Source organism: Muntiacus reevesi, chromosome 16, assembly GCF_963930625.1.
Source record: "Muntiacus reevesi chromosome 16, mMunRee1.1, whole genome shotgun sequence".
Lineage (NCBI taxonomy): Eukaryota > Metazoa > Chordata > Mammalia > Artiodactyla > Cervidae > Muntiacus > Muntiacus reevesi.
This window is the reverse complement of record NC_089264.1, coordinates 27977985-27999961: the sequence shown is the minus strand read 5'-3', so window position 1 is coordinate 27999961 and position 21977 is coordinate 27977985. Positions and strand designations below refer to the sequence as shown.

The following is a 21977-nucleotide window of genomic DNA, read 5'->3' as shown; positions in this document are numbered from 1 at the left end:
AAGACATCTGGTGGAGCTATTTACTGAGTAATTAGACCAAGAGGTGTAATAGACCAATTCCCTGAAGGAAGAGACCATATAGCTGGATACCCAGTTATTTCTACAGTGATCAGCTTGCATGCAGTGAGCATCCTGACTCACAAACTGACAATTATGTGGAGCTGCCACCTAATTTTCTAAGACCACTTGTGTTATATAAGTATATGTCTCACAAGCTTTTTCTTTTTTTAAAGATGCCTCTTCTCAGGCTTCTCACGGTCTATGTTCAATCACCTAATATCTCTTAGTTGTTAGAGACACTGAACAAAGATTTCCTTCAGATGCTGGTCACTGCTTGCCCCTCATTAACCAACCTTTGGATACAAATACGAATTAATTACAATTGAATTTTGAAAACATGTATTCATTTTGTTACATAGAGATATTTATGAAAGAAAACGAAGATATTTAAATGCTTCCACTCTTATCATATTTGTCACAATTTAGTTTGGAAATATTGATCAACAAAGTCTTAATTATTAAAATGTATGTCTTAATATTATTAAAAAATCACAAATCTGGAAAGGATGTGAAAATTCAGATTGTTATTTTCCCTGCTGGAGAGCAAAACTCTTGAACCACTGCAGAAATATATATATTTTCTAGCTTGAAACAACTCTAGCGGTTTCCACAACTCTTTTAAGTTACCTATTGTGGAATAAGAAATTTCTATCAAGAAAGTTCCCTTTATAGCCAATGTAAATCCTACAGTTTATTAAGATCTACTCCATCCTCTCTTTGGTTTTAGTATTTTGCTATTAAGAATGATATTTACAAAGCAATAAAGTCAGGATTTTAACAATGTGAGAAGTAAATATACTCTAATCAAGATCTACCCCTTTTCTTTGTGGAACACACAATATAACTTTTCTCAATCACCCTGAATTTAACTTCAGCGAAGAGTTAGGTAATTAGGATTCATCTTCAGATGTAAGTTAAAGATACAAACAGTTTGAATCTACAATGTCTACAAATTGTTTAAAAAAATATAAGGGGAAACTATGCATGGGAATTACTTGACAATCATGTAAACAAGTACTGCTGCTGCTGCTGCTAAGTCACTTCAGTCGTGTCCAACTCTGTGTGACCCTATGGATAGCGGCCCACCAGCCTCCTCTGTCCACGGGATTCTCTAGGCAAGAATACTGGAGTGGGCTAGTAAACAGGCACAATTTATCCTTAATTGAAAACATTGCTCAATCCCAGGATATTTAGGCCTGACACCAGACTTGATAACACAAGTGAAATTCAAAGCCATCTTTCACTAAGGTATTTATTTACCATAATTCAGTCTATTCACTCTCATTATTTATCTTCTTAAGTATAAAGTAAAAGTGAAAGTCACTCAGTTGTATCTGACTCTGTGAGCCCATGGACTGTAGGCCACAGGTTCCTCTGTCTATGGGAATTCTCCAGGCCAGAATACTGAAGTGGGGAGCCATTCCAGTCTCCAGGATATTGTCCCAAACCAGGGATCGAACCCAAGGCTCCGGCATTGCAGGCAGATTCTTTACCATCTGGGCCATCAAGGAAGTCCTCTTAAGTATAAACCATGCCTTAATTCTAAAGGGTTCAACAGGAATCAAGTCAAGATTTATTCATCACACTTTACTTTGTAATACAGGGAATGATATCACCAAATCTTAACCAAACTGCCTTAAAATTTTTTACCAAAGGATAATCATTGTACTTTCAATTTCAATAATTGACAACACATCAAAGTAGTAAGTGAATCCTAAACAGCAGTGCAAATGCAATGGAAAACTCACCAGAAGTTTCATCTACTCTCTCATCTACTATGTGGTCCTTCTGATGAACCCATTCACTATTGCACTTGAAGTAGATCTGGGTGGCAGGGCTGGCTTTACAATACAGGTTCACGGGCTTATTCTTCACAATATAAGCTTCTTCAGGCTCAATAAGGAAATGTGGCAGAGGTTCAGGTGGGTCAGATGGAAAGGTTTCTGGGAGTTCATGAAAAAAGTCGTCATCTGGTAAAACAAGAAAATGAAAAATGTTTAGAACTTTGTAGCCATTTGCCTTTCACTTGCTATTCGTTCAAAAATAATAAAACTGTGGGTAATCATTAGTCATATCCATTTCACCTGCCTTCATTAATCAAGGTATACAGAAGACTTGCATGTACTTCAAGAGGCATCACACCTAAACAATAAGATGTTTAGGAATCACTTTCTAGGAACCTGAAATCAGCTGTGTCTAGCTTGAGTTGAACAGTATAGGAACACTGACCCTTTCAACTGGCATGTGCGAGTGTCCACTGGATGACATTTAGAAGGGCTAAGGGCTGAAAACTCCACCCTCAGATCCTGGTAAGTGCCTTCATTTTTGAATAAACAGAGGCCTGAGCTGAGTTACACCTGTGTAGAACAATTAACTGCATCTTTTTCCAGTCCCCTTTCCCCAAGCTCCCCGGGCTCCCCCTGCCTTAGACAACCCTGCTTCTTTATTCCTTACTTCATAGCTACCTCTAGATGGCGCGAGTGGTAAAGAACCTTCCTGCCAATGCAGGAGATGCCGGAGACAAAGGTTTGATCCCTGGGTCAGAAAGATCCCCGGGAGAAGGGCATGACAACCTGCTCCAGTATTAATGCCTGGGAAATCCCAAGAACAGAAGAGCCTGGTGGGCTACAGTTGATAGGGTCGCAAAGAGTTGGACACAACTGAAGCAACTTAGCATGCAGGCATAAATACTCTGAACCCTTGCCTTTGGAGAGGTGGTTCTGAGACTTGCTCCTTGATATCCTTACTTAGCTGCTCTCTTTCTTGAAAACCTAGGCAGCTCTGCATTTTGGCTTGCTGTATATTGGGCAAAACAAACCTGGTTTGATAACAGTAATGATTCATAAATCATCTAATTAAGTAATTTGAGTGCCTGCTATTAAACAAGCAATATGTTAGGTCTAGTGACTAGTAGTTTAGCTAAGGATTTAGATGATTATTCTTATTTTTACACATGGCAAAACACAATATCTAGGGTGATAATTATCTTGCCCTGAGAACACAGGTAATAAATAGCAGAACTGGGATCAAAGCCCAGGTTTGTTTCCCTCACAAACTGTGATCTTCCCAACATAGCACCACCCCTCCCACTACACAGTGTTACTCTTGAGAGCTGACAAAACCAAGAACAACTTCATAAGAAGAACTTATTTGAAAAGTAGAAGGCTCTTGTGTGTGTGTGTGTGTGTGTGTGTGTGTGTGTGTATTCAGTCCCTAAGTTGTACACCACTCTTTGTGACCCCATAGACTGTAGCCAAGCTCCTCTGTCCATGGGATTATCCAGGCAAAAATATGGAGTGGGTTGCCATTTCCTCCTTCAGGGGATCCTCCTGATCCAGGGATCAAACCCATGCCTCCTGTGTCGGCAGGTGGATTCTTTTCCACGTGAGCCACCTGGCTCTTAGGTAAGCCTTGAATCCTATGCAAGGAGCTTAGAATACTAGAAATATTAATTAAAGATCTTTAAGTTCAGATTCAAGTCTGTCAATATTTTCAAAAGATGCCACTTCATGATATATTCATTCACTTAACCAAAAATATTTATTGAATTAATTATTAATTTATAACTTTTAATTATAAATTATTATTGACTCAGAATTATTCTCAACACTGGAAATATACATGATAACATCAAGTCAACCAGTAGTATTAATATTAATAGCTCCACAGTAAAACCTAGAGTTTAGAAATGCTGTTTAGTCTTATTTGGAGACTATATCTCAAATACCATAAGAGTTATATGATTAGTCACACTTATTCTCATTAGAATATTAATAATATTAGAGTATTAACATGAACAACAAAAGCCTCATTTTTTTATACATTGAAGTTTATCAAACATACTGCTCCTTCCTTGCTGTTCCAATACCACTGAAAAACAAAACCCCAAGACTGTTACAGATACTTACACAATTTGAGGTATATTTTCCTTTAACTTGGTTTCTGCATGATTCCAAATAAAAAACAAAAACTAATGAAAGTGCCTTAGAAACCCTATTATTATACTTCACAAAAGACAAAGGAATCTAATACACTACATTTCAGTTACCCCTGATAATTTTCTTCTTATGAAGGATAGTAGAGAACAAAACTATTATTAACTTCCTACGTTGACTAAGCACCCTAGGCTAATAAATGTAAGTTGAAACTCTGAGGCCAAAATTAAAAGCTTTTACAAGTTCTTTAAAAGTATGTATTGCTGTTGTTCAGTCGCTAGGTCATGTCCCACTCTTTACGATCCCATGAACTGCAGCATGCCAGGGTTCCCTGTCCTTCACTATCTTCCTGAGTTTGCTCAAAAAAAAGCACATATATTCAGCAGCAAGTATTATGGTGTCGGTAGTTAAACACTGATTGCTAAGACATTATCTAGGAAGTCATTTCACCGCTTATTCAGTTGTTTCCCTGTTTGGGGAGATAGTCATTGGTAAAGCAGACATTTGTCCACTAAGAAACTTGGCCTGGGACTTTTCCATCTAGGTCATGTGATCGCAGTCAATTAGTAATGACATCTAGTCTCTACTAATTTTGGAGAAGGCAATGGTAACCCACTCCAGTACTCTTGCCTAGAAAATTTCATGGACGGAAGAGCCTGGTAGGCTGCAGTCCATGGGGTCGCTAGGAGTCGGACACGACTGAGCGACTTCATTTTCACTTTTCACTTTCATGCACTGGAGAAGGAAATGGCAACCCACTCCAGTGTTCTTGCCTGGAGAATCCCAGGGATGGGGGAGCCTGGTGGGCTGCCGTCTGTGGCGTCGCACAGGGTCGGACACGACTGAAGCGACTTGGCGGTGGCGGCAGCTCTACTAATTTGTTCTGCAGTCAAAACTGGCTTTACCTGCATCACAGACAAAACTAGCTTTCAAAACCACTCCACAATTATAAACGACTGGCCCTGCAATGTTTCCCGTCTCTAACTTGTTTTCTGACTTTACTTCCTTAGTATACTTTCTTCTGATAGGGCATCATTTCTGGTTTTTCAATTGTTGGACATCAAGGACCCAAACTGTCAGCTTACTCCAGAATAACCTCATTTCCATCAACTTCAGCTTCTTTAGTCAATGTGCAAGAACACTCAAGAGTGCCTAAATAAACACAGTGCAGAAAGAACAGGGAACTGAGGTATTGACAGACCCATCAGGGTGCAGCTGATGTCTTGAAGGCCTTATTCCATTTTTTGTTGTTTTTCTCTTCTGAAGCACTTACTGATATATGTAATGATGGACCGTGCCGATGATCAATAATGCGCCACAAAATATAAGACTCAAATTCTGTAAAATGTTAACTGCTGTTTTCCATTATTACTCACAAAGGCAGAGGGTAACTCAATTTTTTAACTATTTGTGTATATTTATACATACAACATGTGTATGTATTCCATAATAATATATTTATTCAAGTAAGAAAAATGTAAAAAGTCTTTTTCTCAGTCATTGTTCTAGAAGATAAGACTTCTTCCTTTAGAAGGAATGATGATTGTAAGATACCAGGTGATTGTATGCCACCTTACCTTATTGAGTAATAGCAAAAGTAGTTACATATTTACATCCTACAGAAAGATAGAGAAGGACTAAAAATTGATTACCCTGCCTAGCCAATTGGAGAAGGCAATGGCAACCCACTCCAGTGTTCTCGCCTGGAGAATCCTGTGGACAGAGGAGCCTGGTGGGCTGCTGTCCACAGGGTCGTGTAGAGTCGGATATGACTGCAGCGACTTAGCACACATACATTGGAGAAGGCAATGGCAACCTACTCCAGTGTTCTTGCCTGGAGAATCCCACGGACAGATGAGCCTGGTGGGCTGCTGTCCATGGGGTCGCACAAAGTTGGACACGACTGAAGCGACTTAGAAGCAGCAGCAGCAGCAGCCTAGCCAATACATATATCTCTTCATTCTCCACTTCATCTCTGACTACAGTCAAGTTCAAATGCGGATAAAATGACATGAACTGCTTTAGTGACTTTAAAAAAAAAAAATTCATCTGATGATTTTATTGTAAACTACTGTGAAGCTTAATGGACTAGTCCGAGAAAAAGTCACACATATGTTTTCAAGGCAAACAGGGCTCTGTTAAGTGTGGGGAAAAACCAGTAATGATTTGACGTAGTTAGAAAATGTATGAACAAACTAATTTTGAAATTCCTTAATTTTGAATTTTAAAACATAGATGATCACTACAAGGAAAGAGAAATAATTCTATGTCTCAATTTGAGCCTTCATAAATTATTAATTTTTCAGGGTGTCTGTTAAATAACAATATGTAACTTATTAAAAATTATTTATATCATTTAAAATGTTTTCATCATAACTCCAGTGTTTCTTTAATACATCATTCTAGTCTATGTATGAACCTCATTCTTAAATTTGATCAAGAGAGATGCCTTAACTAATCACAGCATATTAGTTTATTAATATTTCTTGTGCTTCAGATACAGTATATTTAAGTCCATGCCCTAGATTAATTCACATCAGGCAATATGGTACATCACTTCTAGTACTTAATTCGGGTGTAAGAATGACATTTATAAAGGTAATTTTCAAGACCCTGAGTCAGTAAGATATACATAGAAAAACAGATAAGACAAAGTGCAACTATACTGATTATCAGTGGGCTCGCTATTGAGAAACCCTTTCTTTCATCATTTGCAACAGATGGCCTGGGTACCATGCCCAACTGTGGAAAACGTCCCAGAAAACGGCTCACCCACCATCAGGTTAAGCATGCTAAGAGAAAACTTTCTTTGCTCTAGACAAAAAATGGTAAGTGTCGGCATTGATTTCCAGATATAGTAGTATTACATAAATTGCCTTTTAATGAATTTTTTTCTTCTATTTTTGCTAGAGTAATTTTAAAAAAATCAAACAAGCAAGTCAATTCTCTTCAATCAAGATTTATAAAGAAAAATGGCTGAGTATTTAAATATCCAGCATGGTTATATCTATATGTATTTAACAAGGAGAAAGTGATCATCTCCAAATGTGTATTTAATAAGGAAAAATGTGTATTTAATAAGGAAAAAATATCATCTGCAAGTGTTCACCTCTTCATGAGGTGAACAAATACTTCTTCACGAGCATTTTTGCACTTCACACTATAAATCTGCCTCTCACATATGGAGAAATCTATTTTCCAATTTTGGCAACCAGAGTTTTCCAACTATTCCCAATTTTCAAAGCAGAAATATATAACAAATTCTTAACACTAGTATGACAGTTTTTTGAAGACAGAGTCTACTGTTGTTTTTATTTTCCATAAGTCTAGTATAATATCAGGCACTTATAGAAGGTCAACAAAATGCTCACACTAATGTGACTTTGAGCATTCGTAACAGATCCACAAGGCATTTTAGAGTTTACAGTGCCTCAAATTCATTTACAAATATAAGGTGTCATAAAAATAGTAAAATCTACAGATTGGGCTGGCTATCAAATTTGTGTGGCCCAGTGCAGAATGACAATTTGGGGATCCTTTGTATAAAAATGTATTAAATATCATACTGTCCTCGGGAGCTGGCCTCTAGCCGCGACCCTCGGTTGGATGCATGAGACAAGTGCTCGGGCCTGGTGCACTGGGAAGACCCAGAGGGATCGGGTAGAGAGGGAGGTGGGAGGGGGGATTGGGATGGGGAATACTTGTAAATCCATGGCTGATTCATGTCAATGTATGACAAAACCACTACAATATTGTAAAGTAATTAGCCTCCAACTAATAAAAATAAATGGAAAAAAAATGTATTAAGAATTCTGAGATGCTTACAGCAGGGTATTAAACAAAGCATAGGCGTTGTGTGACAGCACAGGTCACATACCACGAAGGTGGCCCTGTCTATAAATATCGTTTAGTTGAGTTTCACATCATGTGAAGTCTGAGGATTAAAATTGCTTCCTACTTAGTGGATATCCACTTTAGAACTTATCTGGTATTTCCCAGCTTCTTGTAGTGATCAGATATTTTCTAGAAGAAGAGATGGCTTTTCAGACTGAGAAACTCAGGTACCAATCAATTCTCTAAGCAAGTGTGTCTGCAGTGGTGTTCAAGGGAAAGTGTGTGATTGTATCTGTTACTGGATTTCCCTTTGATGTGCTCCAGTGCCCACCCAAAGGCCTGATCTGAAACAAATACAATTCCTATCACACCGAGGTTAACATTTTTAGGGCACTAGAGGTACGTGAGAATAATAAACAAGGTTTGAGATTCTACCTTGAACTGGTAGGCTGTTTACTGAGATCATTTCCTAGCATGCGATTCATTTTACTGCACAAATAAGCCAGCTTTTTGATAGTAGTATTAAGGTCATGCTGCAAAAGTTGAAGCTATAAGAGAACAATTAGATTTTTCAGCCAGCTAGAGCAATGAGTGCATCCTCTTACCACTTTATTTCTTAATATAAATATCCAAAGAGCCTCCTGAAGTCTTCAGGGAGATAATGGGAACTCAATTTGTGAATAGCAACTTCAGACTGTGAAGCTATTTCTGACAACGGACTACAGTTATCCTAAGTCATTACATATAAAGGCACATTCCAGATGCTGATACTGTCCACATTACGCTATTTGGACAAACTGACTTAATTAAATAGCTAAACAATTTTTCTACATGTAGTTCATTCAAATTAACAAAGAAAAATTTCCAAATTTGGTTTTATTCTGCTTGTTGAGTTCAGTATTAACTTAAAGATATACTGCCTTTTTGATTCACATTTAACATTATTTTTCATTTTACCCTTCCTAACACATGATATAATTTTCCACTTTCTACCATTATTCAACAATGATATTACCACTTTCATTTCAATATCAGGTAAATCTCAGTATTCCTTTTCTGTTATCTCATATAGCCTTTTGTTTTTTCATTTATATACAAGAAGAGAAAGCTTTGCACCATGTATTATTTTTATAGACTTTCATTCCACCTAATTTTTGACAGGAAAATATTATGCTATGAACATCAATCTAGGAAGCTTTAGGTTTCTGGTTTTATTGCTATATATCAAGCTTTAATTTTCATGAACTTAATACATAAGTTTCTATATTTCTAAATCATAAGACTTAAGCTATTATTGCTTATATCATAAAATATAGGACTATTATCTCTTTGTCTGAGACCTGGAGTGTAGTCTTTTGAAATGGAATTTACTTCCAAATGATTCAAGAGCAATTTAAAATGAATGACTGCAAAGCTAATTTTATCTGCATTTGGCTGCCCATCCATCAGAGAGATAATTCATGATATATTACAACAAAAAGGCAACTGGAATTAACTATTTGAATGAGACTTTGGCTTATTTTTAATATTTTGATTAAAATATCCTTTCAAAGACAAAGACTATGACTTATATTACAAGTAACGTATTATTGGATTCATCATTTAAATTTAAGTAGTGGAATATAGAATGCCTTAAATGTACTGGACAATTTGAAAGTACTGCATGATTTCTAACTCTAAAAGAAAAAAACTTTTTTTCTACATTTAAGGAAATAATTTCCAAATAATCCCCATACATTATTAATAGTGACATGAAGTCAACATGCTATTTGACATGCACTTAGCTGTGAAAGAGAGGCACCTCCTCTGCCCCAGTTTAAGCCTTATAATTTCTGACTTTTGCTAACGTAAAATCCCAAGTGCTTTCCTGCCTACAGTCTCTACTTTGCCATGTGTCCTATACACCATGCTCTTAGAAAAGTTTGCTCCTTTCTTCAAATAATTTAATCAATGCAACGTAAAGCATGATAGTAAGTTTCTTTTTGCTTATCAAATTAGCTAAAATATACTGAATGATTGATGAGATTTTGAGGAAATGTGTATTTGCACATACTGGCTATAGTGTAAATTGGTATCACAGTAGAGAGTATATGATAATACAAATAAAAATTAAATCGATGCATACACCCAAATAGGTTATCCCACTTCTTGGAATCCCTGTTTCAGACATAATGGCATCAAAATATAAATGTATACAAAGATGTTCACTGCAGCATTGTTTATTTAAACAAATAAATGATACACTGCAACAAAATGCCGCTGAAATTATTTAAATGAGTCTGAGGACAAACTCAACAACAAACTAAGGAATGATCAGATAATTATTAATGATATATCCATCCAGGAGAACACTATTTTATAAATAAAAATAAGGAGGCAAATTTGTATGTATTAAATTAGAAGGGTATCCATTATTCACTAGGCAAATAAAACAAGGTTTCAACCAATCTGTATAGAGTGATGCAACTTTTGTTAAAGAAGACAGAAAAGAAGGAATGAAAGGAGAGAGGGCAGAAAGAGAGGCGTGTGTGTGTGTGTGTGTGTGTGTGTGTGTGTGTGTGTGTGTGTAGATGACTGCATCAATAAATCACAAGAAAAAGTGTAAGGCAAGCCTAGAAGCCAAAGCTCAAAAATATTAACAGTAAATACTTCTTGGGGAGAAGAATCAGAGAGCTTCAGGGGAAATTTTTTCCCTCTATTTGGAGTGGATTTTTCACATGCTAGATTATGGAGGATTTCTATTTTTTAATGTGTTTTTGAGTTTTTATTTAAATTAAGAAAAGGAGAAAGTAGATAATTCCACGTGCAACCTACTGCTTCTGCCTAGAATAACCAGTATCAGTTTCTTCACTACATTAAACCTTCCCAAATCAATGCTACTGACTCCATAAAGCCTTATGTGATGTCTCCACTAATACCTGTGTTCAAAGATCACATTACTTGTAGCTATACAGCATTTAATTCATTCTGACTAGTTATATCTCATTTTTCTCTTAGTCCATTGTCCTAATTTCTTCATCTGTGTGATCTCTGACTTTAAGATAGTTTACTATATTTCTCAAAATTTGCTCAAAAAATACTTGTGGATTATCTTCTATATGCTAGGGCTGTCCTAGATGTTATAGTCAAGCTGTATTTTCTCTCTCAGTGAAATCTTTTTTCTTATAAAATGAGATAATGAAATAAAAGATACTTAAATTTATGATAATCTGAATTTATAATAAAAATTGGCCAATTCGTCTGGTTATGTAAATAACATGCTTATAATTCATTAATACCTGACTTTCACTTTAATGTGCTTATTAACTTTAGGTTGTCAGAAAGGTTTGCTAACACAATTAGAAACTTAATGGGCTTCCTTGGTGGTTCAGATGGGAAAGAATCCTCCTGCAATTCAGGAGGCCCAAGTTTGATCCCTGGGTTGGGAAGATCCTCTGAAGAGGGGAATGACTACCCACTCCAGTTTTCTGGCCTGGAGAATTCCATGGGCAGAGAAGCCTGGCAGGCTACAGTCCCTGGGTCACAAAGAGTTGGCCACGACAGAGTGACTAACACACAACAATATAGTGAATTAAGAAAAAGTTCTACCCCTCCCCCTCCACAATAAGTTCTACTGCGTTCTTCCTCTCCATTAATGGTTAGAGTTATAAATCCTGTACTATTATTTTGAACTTCAGGAATCTAATGAATAAAGCAAGATCGCTCAGAAAAAATATTATAGAAACTAAACAATTATCAATAGATAAATAAGACAACATAAATCTGAAGTTAATCCTTGAATTTTAATTTAACTAAAAGAATGACTCATGGTTTAAAAGAATCCAATAAAGACTTGAAAATTTAACACTATATTCATATAGCACATATTTATTTCATTCCTGTTAAACTCTTATGTGATGGTCAATTTTACAAGTCAAGATGCCAAGAATATATTCCCCAATTATTCAATCAAACACTAATCTAGGTGTTGCTGTGGAGATATTTTCTGGATGTGATTAAGCACAAAAGTAGCTTCCTTGATAAGAGAAATTACCCTAGATAAAATGTGTGTGCCTGATTCCATCCATTGAGAGCCTAATAAGCAGCACGAACACTTCCCTAGCAACACCATGTTACTATTTGATTGAATAAGGGGACTGTAGCCTAGCCAGGCTGACACATAAAGTTGGCCATTACACTTCCCACAACTTTATCACCATCTCATTTCATAACTCTTACTCGTTCTTCAGGTATCAAACACCCCTTCTTTGGAAGGCCACTCTGCTTCAAATATTGGACATAACCCCTTGATATCACCTATCACCACCCATTGCTCTCTACTCTTCTTCTTGTTTATAGTTCTTCCTCACTAGAAGGCAAGTTCAAGGGTTAGGAAGAGTTTTTATCTTATTCATTTCCATATTACTGACATGTAGTCCAGTGACTGGTAAGAACTTCAGCTTTTTTTTTCCTTCCCATTTGAACTGTTCCTAAAGAAGTTCTATAAGATAGAAATATATAGGAATTACATGAGAAGAAATCCTTGCACAAAATATAACAGAAGTATACATATTTGAAAGGTGGTTCTTTAGTGTTTATAAGTACATATCCAGTTCCTGTATAAAAAAATTATATCTATCCTCTAAGCAACTGTAAATATCATATATCATGCATACCTTTGGACTAAATACATCCCCTCACTAATCAAAGTTGAATTTACAACATTTTGTGAGTGGGAAATAGCAGGCTACATCTGATTACAGTCTCCAACCCCTTGGCCTCATTTGACACTTCATTGCATCGCTCCCTCCTCTCTGAAACTTCCTCCTCTCTGGGGGACTGTGCATTAGCACTAGATTACTTCCCATTCTACCTCTGTGACCTTTCTCTTCCTTCTTTCCTGTTTGAATACGGAGAGATACTTTCCAAGGTTCCCTCCTTTAGTCTCTCCCTTGGGCATCTCATCCACAACTCTGGCTACAATTATCAGATCATGTCACACACACAACCTTCTGCTCCACCCGCTCTGCTTCTTAAAACCCTTCAATGCCTTTGCATTGACTGAGAATGAAATCAGATTCTTTAGCAAGGCTGACAAAGACCCGTGTGCTCTGACTGCTGCCAGTCTCTATGTCTCCTTCCCAAGCCTCCTGGCCTTTCCCTGTCACGCAGACTGGTATTTACATCTCTGAACACACCAAACTCAGTCCCACTTGAGGTCATTTGCATTTGCTCTTCGTTTCTCTAGGAAAGATCTTTCACTTCCTTCTTGCCACTTAGGTTCAGCTCAAAATGCCTCCTGGGCAAAGAGGGATTCTCGACTACCCAATCTCTATTTGATTTTCTTATTGTTACCAAGTCCAAGCTTGAATTGCTTGCCATATAACAGACCAATGAATCAAGAGATCAGTTGTAAGTGCAAGAAATAGTGACTTTATTTGGAAAGAAGCCAACCAAGAAGATGGTGGACTTGTGTTCCAAACAACCATTTTGCCTGAGTTAGAATTCAGGCATGGGAGGCTAACACATAGCCTCCGGAAGGTAAGTGTTAATTACACCCTTCCTGCAGTCATTCACAGTTGGGCCTGGTCAGGACGTTTCCTGTGAGCTAAACAAAGATATTTTAGCTTAATATTCCTACCTGGGAGGATGAAGCGTTCCTGGGAATGGGCTATTATTTATACTTATGCTTATAGGCAACATCCCTTTAGTGATGAACTTTTAGTAGAATACAAATACTTTTCCCTGTTTCGTTATCTCTTATCACTATCTCAAATTAGTTTACCAAGTTAGTTGCTTATTTTCTTTGCCCTTCCCATAGAACTCCAAGCTTTATGAGATCAGAAGTTTCACTCTCTAACCTCAGCATCAACATTAAACTTATCTTCCTTCTAAAACTAACTTCTTATTTTGACTCAACTCCTTATTTCTGACTGTAATAGCCTCAAGGGAAGAGCCTGGAGTCCCATCTCCCCACTGAGTTGAACTCATCTATATGGATAAATAAGTGAAAGTCACTCGGCACTGTCTGACTCTTTGTGACTTCATGGACTACACAGTCCATGGAATTTTCCAGGCCAGAAAACTGGAGTGGGTAGCTATTCCCTGTTCCAGGGGATCTTCCCAAACCAGTGATTGAAGCCAGGTCTCCTGTATTACAGGCAGATTCTTTACCAGCTGAGCCACAGAGAAGCCCAAGAATAGTGAGGTGGGTAGCCTATCCCTTCTCCAGCAGATCTCCACAAGGGAAGCCCAAGAATAGTGGAGTGGGTAGCCTAACCCTTCTCCAGTGGATCTTCCTGGCCCAGGAATCGAACTGGGGTCTCTGGCATTGCAGGCATTCTTTACCAGCTGAGCTACCAGGGAAGCTCCATCTAAATGCACAGTGCACAAAATCAGCTCTAAATTTTCTCACTCACCATCAACCTTTACTCCCTTTTGCAGCACCACTCAAGTTGAGGTCCTACCATTTTCCTGAGATTACTACAAGCTCCTTGTTACTGATTTGCCGTGCTCATGAACTTTTCTTTCTCAATACCATCTATACCACATCATTATATTACCATTTCTAAACAGAATATGAAATCGTAACAAATTTTGCTGGAAACTTTCATGATTCAACAAAACATAACACGAAATAAGCTGAATTTACCTCTTATTACCACCTTTCAGCTTAGTTAGGGAAAACATGGTGTGTGATGCTTGTGGTTACAGAGAAGTAATTTGTTGCATAATTCAATATCCACATAAAATTTGAGAGCTGGCCTATTTTCCAGAAGAGGAAATGGAGGCCCAACTACTTCGAGTGACTTGCCTGAGATTGCACAGCTATTAAATGGAAGAAACAACCTCCCAGGCTAATACTGAAATTTCACATCTCTGGTACACATTTTCTGATTCTGTAAACTCCATGGCACTGCTTCAATCCCTCCTTCTAATTAAGTTTATTTGCTGTCTTCTTATTTTTGAGTTACTTCATGCTTATTGCTTATTAATGCTGTTATTTTATTTTTTCTTAATTAAAAATTTACAATACTTACAGATTTTAGTTGACAAAATTCTATAATAAACAAATAACAAAAAAGGAAAGTCACTCCTAAGTTCCATCCCACTCCCTGGACCTACCTACTATCGACACTAGTGTGTTTTATTCAGAATATTTCTCTATGCAGTTACTTTGGCAGGTGTGTGTGTGTGCATGTAAATGTGTGTGGACACATGCCTGCATTCTCAGTCACTTCTGTCACACCCAACTCTTTGTGAACATATGGACTATAGCCCGCCAGGCCCCTCTGTCCATGGGACAAGAATACTGGAGTAGGTTGCCATGCCCTCCATCAGGGGATCTTCCTGACCCAGGGACTGAATCTGTGTCTCCTGTGTCTCCTGCATTACCAGCAGATTCTTTACCCACTGAGCCATCTGGGAAGACTCATATGGAAACATATATGGTGTTAAAAATACAAGTGGGATCATGCAGTACATATTGGTCTGTGTTGACTACTGATTTCTATAGTAAATTCTCTGTTCCACTTGATTCATCACTTGTCAGGTGAGTGCCATGACATGCCTACTAAGTTTAGTATAAGCTAACAGCCAATGTAAAAAAAAGAAGAAAAAATGCAATATAAGGATTTGGTAGTATTTGCATGACACTAAACTTTCTGCAGATGTTTTACCACAAAAACAAAAAAGCATCACAAACTTTGTTAATGTCACTATTATCTTCAGCTTTGATATCTGAATTGTGGATCCGTATCTGTCTTTCAAAATCATAGTTTACACGTGGCATGTGATTCAAAGTCATATTTCATAAATTCTGCTTACTAAGTGAGGGTACTGATCATGTACCAATATATCCATTTTTTATCTTTTTTGATGGAGCAAGTGACATTCTTTCAAAATTTACTGTTTAAAGTATAATATACCCATTATACCAAAGAAGATGGTAAGGGTAGGAATCACCTCCAGCAAGATAAAGGGTTGGTTAATTTTTCACGTTTCACCTCTCCTGCCACTGGAAATCACAACACTTGACACTAGGTCACAAAATTATTAAACCTTAAAGGAGCAGCACTTCCTTCTCCATGTGAGACCTCACTTCTCCTTGACACTTTACTCCTAAAATCCCTTTAGGCCCCTGGCCTTTTCTCCCTTCCTTTAACTCCCGTAACTAATTAAATTTGGACAAGTCTTTGGTGAAAATAGTTTTCCTTCAAAGTTATTCATTCAAAGTTCCCCTTAAGGCATTCTTTGTCACTTTAGCCCAGCCTGATATCTTTACACAAAGTTGAAAGAGGTGAGCTATTTTTATAAAATAAGAAATCTTTCAAAACCTAAATATACCTGATGTTTCAGATAAAGACTGTATTTTGATATATGACAAATGCCTCAGCATTTCTAGATGTTTACAAGTAAACAAAAAATGACAAAGACTCGGGTCTTACTTTAAGACAGTTAAACTTTAAAAACTGTATTATTACACTTAGAAGTAGTTAACTGAGGGTCAATAATTAAATTCTTCAATAAAAACAAAAAAGATTAACCAACAGGTATAGTTGAACTTATTTCCAATTTCCAATAAGTTTGTTTTGGAAATCATACTGGACTGCAGAATTAAGCAGCGTTTTTAATGTTGTTATCTATTTAGAAGACAAAGTGAAGATCATATAAAAAAAGAGATTAAGATTGGGAACGTGGCACTGCTCAATTATTTTCTCTGGTGAAATAAAATTAAAACTTGCCAAGTTGTGAATCACCTAAACCTATTCCTATGTTTTATAAATAAGCAGAAAATATTACTTTAATTTTGTTTTACAATATAGAGATCAAGCATGTACCATTCATTGTTGACACAGGGTACTCAGTTCTAGGGCAAAAGACTGAATGAGATTTAATGATGGGCTCTACTACCACTTGCTTAAAGCCAGAGACTTTCCAAGAAGAGGTGAAGAAGGCTTTCTTCGTGAAACCATTTCCTACATTATTTAATAACATTACATCGCTGTCTCCATTTTTAGCTACCCTGTGTCATGTGACTTTTCAGAGTGAATTTGTTATATTTTCCATAGACGAAAACCTAGGTTTTGAAAGTTTGAGCATGTTTCCTAAGACTATCCATCCGTTTAATGGAAGAGCTAGGAAAGGAATGCAGGTACTTCCAGCTTAATAAGTCTGAGTGCTGTCTAAGTGGTGCTGCCTCCCACAGTGTGAAAGCTTATAACTTAGCAAGTCTGTCCATAATTCTCCTATAGTACTACTCTTAGAAACAATATGGATACAATAAAAGAATAATAAACACTTATAAAGAACTTACAAATTCTAGGTACCCCCTAAGTACTTTAGATTTATTGCCTCCCTTAATTCGCACAACAGCACCATGGATAATGTAGTTATCTCTCCCGTAAAGATGGAAAAACAAAGGCACAGAGAAGCCAATTAACTCGCCCAAGATTCACACAACTAATAAATAGCAGAAATTTTCTTTAGCTGACACTCAGCATACAGTCTTAGAGAATCACCTGATGAATAATCAGCTCTGTGGAGTTTCTCCAGGAAATACCAACATCTATTTACTAGTTATAGGTCAAAATGAGATATACAGATGCTAATTTTTTCAATACATAATTTTATAATTCTTATCTGCTAGTCTCTTCAGAGATCACAATGATATGTTCTTATTGTTCTATTATTTGGTTTACTTTCTAACTTATTCAAATCTACTTATTTTTTATACTTCTATATTTAACTGCTTTAAATTACCTGTAAAACCTGTGATGAACTATAAAGGAAAAAGATAGCAAATCATTATCTACAATACTGACAGGAACAAAGAAACAGGGCAGTCTTGAATACGTGTAAGAAATTTGAAAGCTGTTTACCCTATAGAATAAGATATAAGCACTGTTAAAATGATTGTGAAATAAATAATAGCAAGGTAAGACAATTTGTAAAAAGATTATAAAGAAAATATTCTAAGACGTGTAGTGCAACTCAAATGCAAAATTCCACAGCTTTTAGCTATTATTCTTGAGCCAGAAATCTTAACTTGCATTCTCCCCATCTACGAAGTGCCTCTCCAGAATATATATAATATAAATAATGACTATGAACTAGTTTAAACTGAGGCAGAGGAGGGATTTGTAAAAAGGCAGAGGCATCGAAAACAACTCTGACTTATTTTATTACAGGAGATAGATTTCCTTGAACGGTATCCATTTTCCTTTTACCAAGGCCTCTGTTTCATCAAATATCCAAAAGAGAAATAGGAGTTGACAATCTTTACAAATATAAAGGATGCAAACGATTTGTGGAGAGGAGGAATAACCAGGTTTCCTCACACCAAGGAGGTATTTTTATCAGAAATGCACTCATGCCTAGAAAATCTAGGTCTTCGAGCACATGCGGTTATTTTCAGAAAGGCATACTCTTTCTGTCTTCCACTTCAGTAAACTCAGGGAGTGAAAAGCCATTCTGTGAATACAGCTAGTTCATTGACATTAGAGACATATCATTTTCCCAAAGTTTGAGAGAGCAATGGATTGATTTCAGGGTTCACAGTGGGGCAGGGTAAGATAGCACAGCTCACAAGGCTTTCGGAAACAATATAAATTCATAGACCTATTTCAAGGTTTCAGGAAGATGTGATAAACTACTGGATTGGGTTACACATTTCCTCCAGCAGGGACTATTTTATCCACTCCTCCTAGATAAGTCAGGCTGATTTGTTGTTTTCATGCTCTGTTTTTCTTCAAATCTATTTAAATAAGCAGGTTGATTTCAGGGCAGACCCTCCCCCTAACTCCCTCTTCCTCTGGACGGGTTCAACTCAAGTTCTTGTGAAATCATTATCCTTCTCATCCCTTCCAGACTGACTGCTACAAAAAGTGAAGCAGAAAGTCAACAAAAACTGAACTAGAATAAAATGTGGTTATCAAGGTTTTGCTGCTCTGTGCAAATGTGAATGCAGAATCATGCAGTATTTATGAAGATGTCTCCTATGCAGGGCAGCTGTGGGCGGTTCAAATGTCTGTGACTCTTTCAAACACACACAAATCCCTCAGGCCAATGTGCCACTTCACTTCCACAAAAATCAGAACCACATCCAAAGCAAAGCAAATCAAGTCCTTTCAATGGTTAGGAGAGGAGGGAAACAAGGAAGCTATCTGAACTTGTTTCTCTTGAAATCAATGAAAATACTACAGGGAGTTTTCACTTGTATGATTTGTCAGGAAAATCAAGCTATCTTTTTTCATAAATAGGGAAATCAGGTTGAATCCTACTAAACCACAGACTCAAAAAATATTCTCATGATTCCCATTATCAATTTACCCATTTACAACTTGTGACTTTTCAGTATCTCAGAATACCATGTTGTAGGTCTAAAAATGCCCTTACTGTTAATTACTACAAACCTGAATCTTCACAGGAATGACTCAATGAATGATAAAAAAATGTGCAAGACACACTGGACTCAGTGTCAGAGGACTTACATTGCCAAGACATCGATCCCTTCTGAGCCTTAGTTTCATCACCTGTTAATGGAAGATATTATAGTGAAAATATGTAGTTTTTCTTTGCTCATCATCCATTTCCTCTCGTTTTGTGACAGAAATGTCTCATGCCCTCTCAGGCTATACAGGACTCCTCCAGCCCATCAGAGCATTCTGGTCCTATGACCACAATTACTGGTGTTGAGGTGAGCATGTGACCCAAGATAGTGTCATCAAAATGAAATATGGGATTTTGTTGTCCTGGAAACAAATGGTTCCTGAAAGGACTGGGTGTTAGTGACCATCTTGATGTGCGACAGAAAAAGCCAGCTTGAATGAAGCCAACACAGAGAAAGGCAGAGCAGAGAGCTGTAGGGAGAATATGTTGAGATCATCACTCAGGTCAGTGGACTTGATTGCTACTGAAGTTAGATGGGTCTATTCTGGGATTTTCTTTTTTAATGTGAACCACTAAATTCATTTTTTCTCTTTTGACTTAGACTTGTTTGATTTGATCTTCTTTCACTTGCATCTTAAAATTCCTCACTGTTACAGTGTGAAGGCTGAACTATATACTGATATACCGATATGCTATACTAATACGAATAACATTTTCAAGAAGTTTTTATTTGTTTAAAAGCTAAAATCCTTGGCTTTATAAAACACATTTGCATTTCTGTCCAATTAAATGTATAAACTTTTTAAAAAGTTTCTTATGCCATGAGACTCTACCAGGGCTTGACAATATTAAGAATAAGAAATAAAACTAACCCAGGGGTTTATAGGCAAGTAGGGACACAAACAAGTGTTAAATAATTATAGGATACTGTTAAAACGGTAAAAACCGTGGACAATATAATATGTAGAACTATTGTATTACACAACTCTAGGGGACGCCATTCACACCCTAGCTTATGTAAGTGTCATCCCTTGGAGTCATGGGTTTCCCAGGTGGTGCTAGTGGTAAAGAATCTGTCCACCAATGCAGGAGATGTAGGAGGTACAAAAGAAGCAGGTTTGATCCCTGGGTGGGGAAGATTCCCTGGAGTAGGAAATGGCAACCCACTCCAGTATTCTTGCCTGGAAAATCCCATGAACAGAGGGGCCTGGCAGGCCACAGTCCATGGTGTTGCAGAGTCAGACATGACTGAGTGACTTGTGTTGTGGGTTACTGGAGTCATAAATGGAAACCAAACTCAACTATACCTCTCTCAGCTGGTAGGCTGAGCCAGCTAAACACTTGCACTATCAAATATTTTCAATCACTATAATGGCTCTTAGCTGTTGCATTTTTTAAATGAACTGATTATAGACCACTATATTTGAGTTTTTAAGAGTTTTTAAGGAGAGTTTCTGGCAGACAGCTGGCACCATAGGCTTACCATTACATAAACCAGACACAAATCTCACTGGTCTTCCTTGGCTGTGCTATCATTTGTTAGTGATCAGTTGGCAGAAGCACCACTAAATCAAGCATCTGCAAACATTAAATGTCGCATTTCAGGATTACAGAGGTCTTTGGGCAGTGGAAGATTCATTGAACATCAGATTAATTATTTGGCAAAACAAGTGGAGCTTTTATGACTCAAAGGTCATTTACAACAACATACTTTCACACTGTTGCCTCAGCGATAATACTTCATTTTAAGTGGCAAAATCAAACTATAAGTAAATTAGTACCCAAATTAATCCAACAGCTGTGTGTTTTGATAGTGATTAATATGCACTGTATAAAAGAGGCTTTGCTTCTCTCTTGTTCTCAGTCACAGAAGAGAGAGAGAAAAGTTCTTTGATATAATGCCTCGTCTAAAGCAATGCCAAGGTAGTTCATTGTTTAGTTACCAAATAAATAAATAAATAAATAAATAAATAAAAACCACTGAGAGATTCAGGGTAATGCTGCTGCTTTTCTTTTCTGGTGGAATAACAATCACAGTTCCCCTTGAAACTCTAGGTGAGCTCGCCTGATGCCTCATTCCTGGAGTCAGACTGAGGCTAGAGCACCTCTAGTTTACAGGGCAAAACAGCTCCAGCCCCTGGGCTTGGGTGGACTGCTTTTCTTAGATGGGACATCTTACCCTTTTAGAGGAAGAAATTGCAACCCAGCATTTAAACCATGCTGGCCAAAATTCATCTTTGGATAAAATACTGAGATGACAAATCCGGATACATTTCCATATGTGTTTATCAACATGGTACGACTGGCCACTAGTTTGGCTACATGCTCAAAATTACCCATTTCCATCATCCATTCCTAGTCCAATCTGCTGCCATCTTATCCAGGATGTGAAATTTTCTAAAGTGTCCTCGGGCCTCCATGCTGCAAAATACCATTGGTTTGGAGGCTGAAAGGTCTGACTCTCAGCTGAGCTAGCAAAATGCAATTGGGCTCACTTGGCTTGTACTAACAGTCTGCTGTTTAGAGGGGTGGATGCTTTCAAGAGCTATAACCCATTATTGACATGGGGGTGTACATAATTTGACTCTTGGTATGATTCCATACATAGTGCAGTGAGGTAGTTTCAAATACATCTATAAAGTGTTTTGACTTTTAATTCCCCAGGATGACTGATATATTATTCCTATGGACACTATGATTATATTTGCAGCTTTGGTGTAGGTGCTAAAAGTCTTAGAGCCAAATTTGTGGTGAAGTGAAAGTCGTTCAGTCCTGTCC

The 21977-nt window shown here is 37.3% G+C and overlaps 1 protein-coding gene across 1 annotated transcript in view; it reads right to left on the bottom strand.

The window, feature by feature from the left end:
* The window catches only part of UNC5C (unc-5 netrin receptor C), a 399848-nt gene that overhangs the window by 177707 nt on the left and 200164 nt on the right, over nt 1-21977 (bottom strand). Inside the window, exon 2 of the mRNA XM_065907323.1 lies at nt 1809-2030. Coding sequence (XP_065763395.1) covers nt 1809-2030 — 222 coding nt within the window. The remainder of the gene's footprint in view (nt 1-1808; nt 2031-21977) is intronic.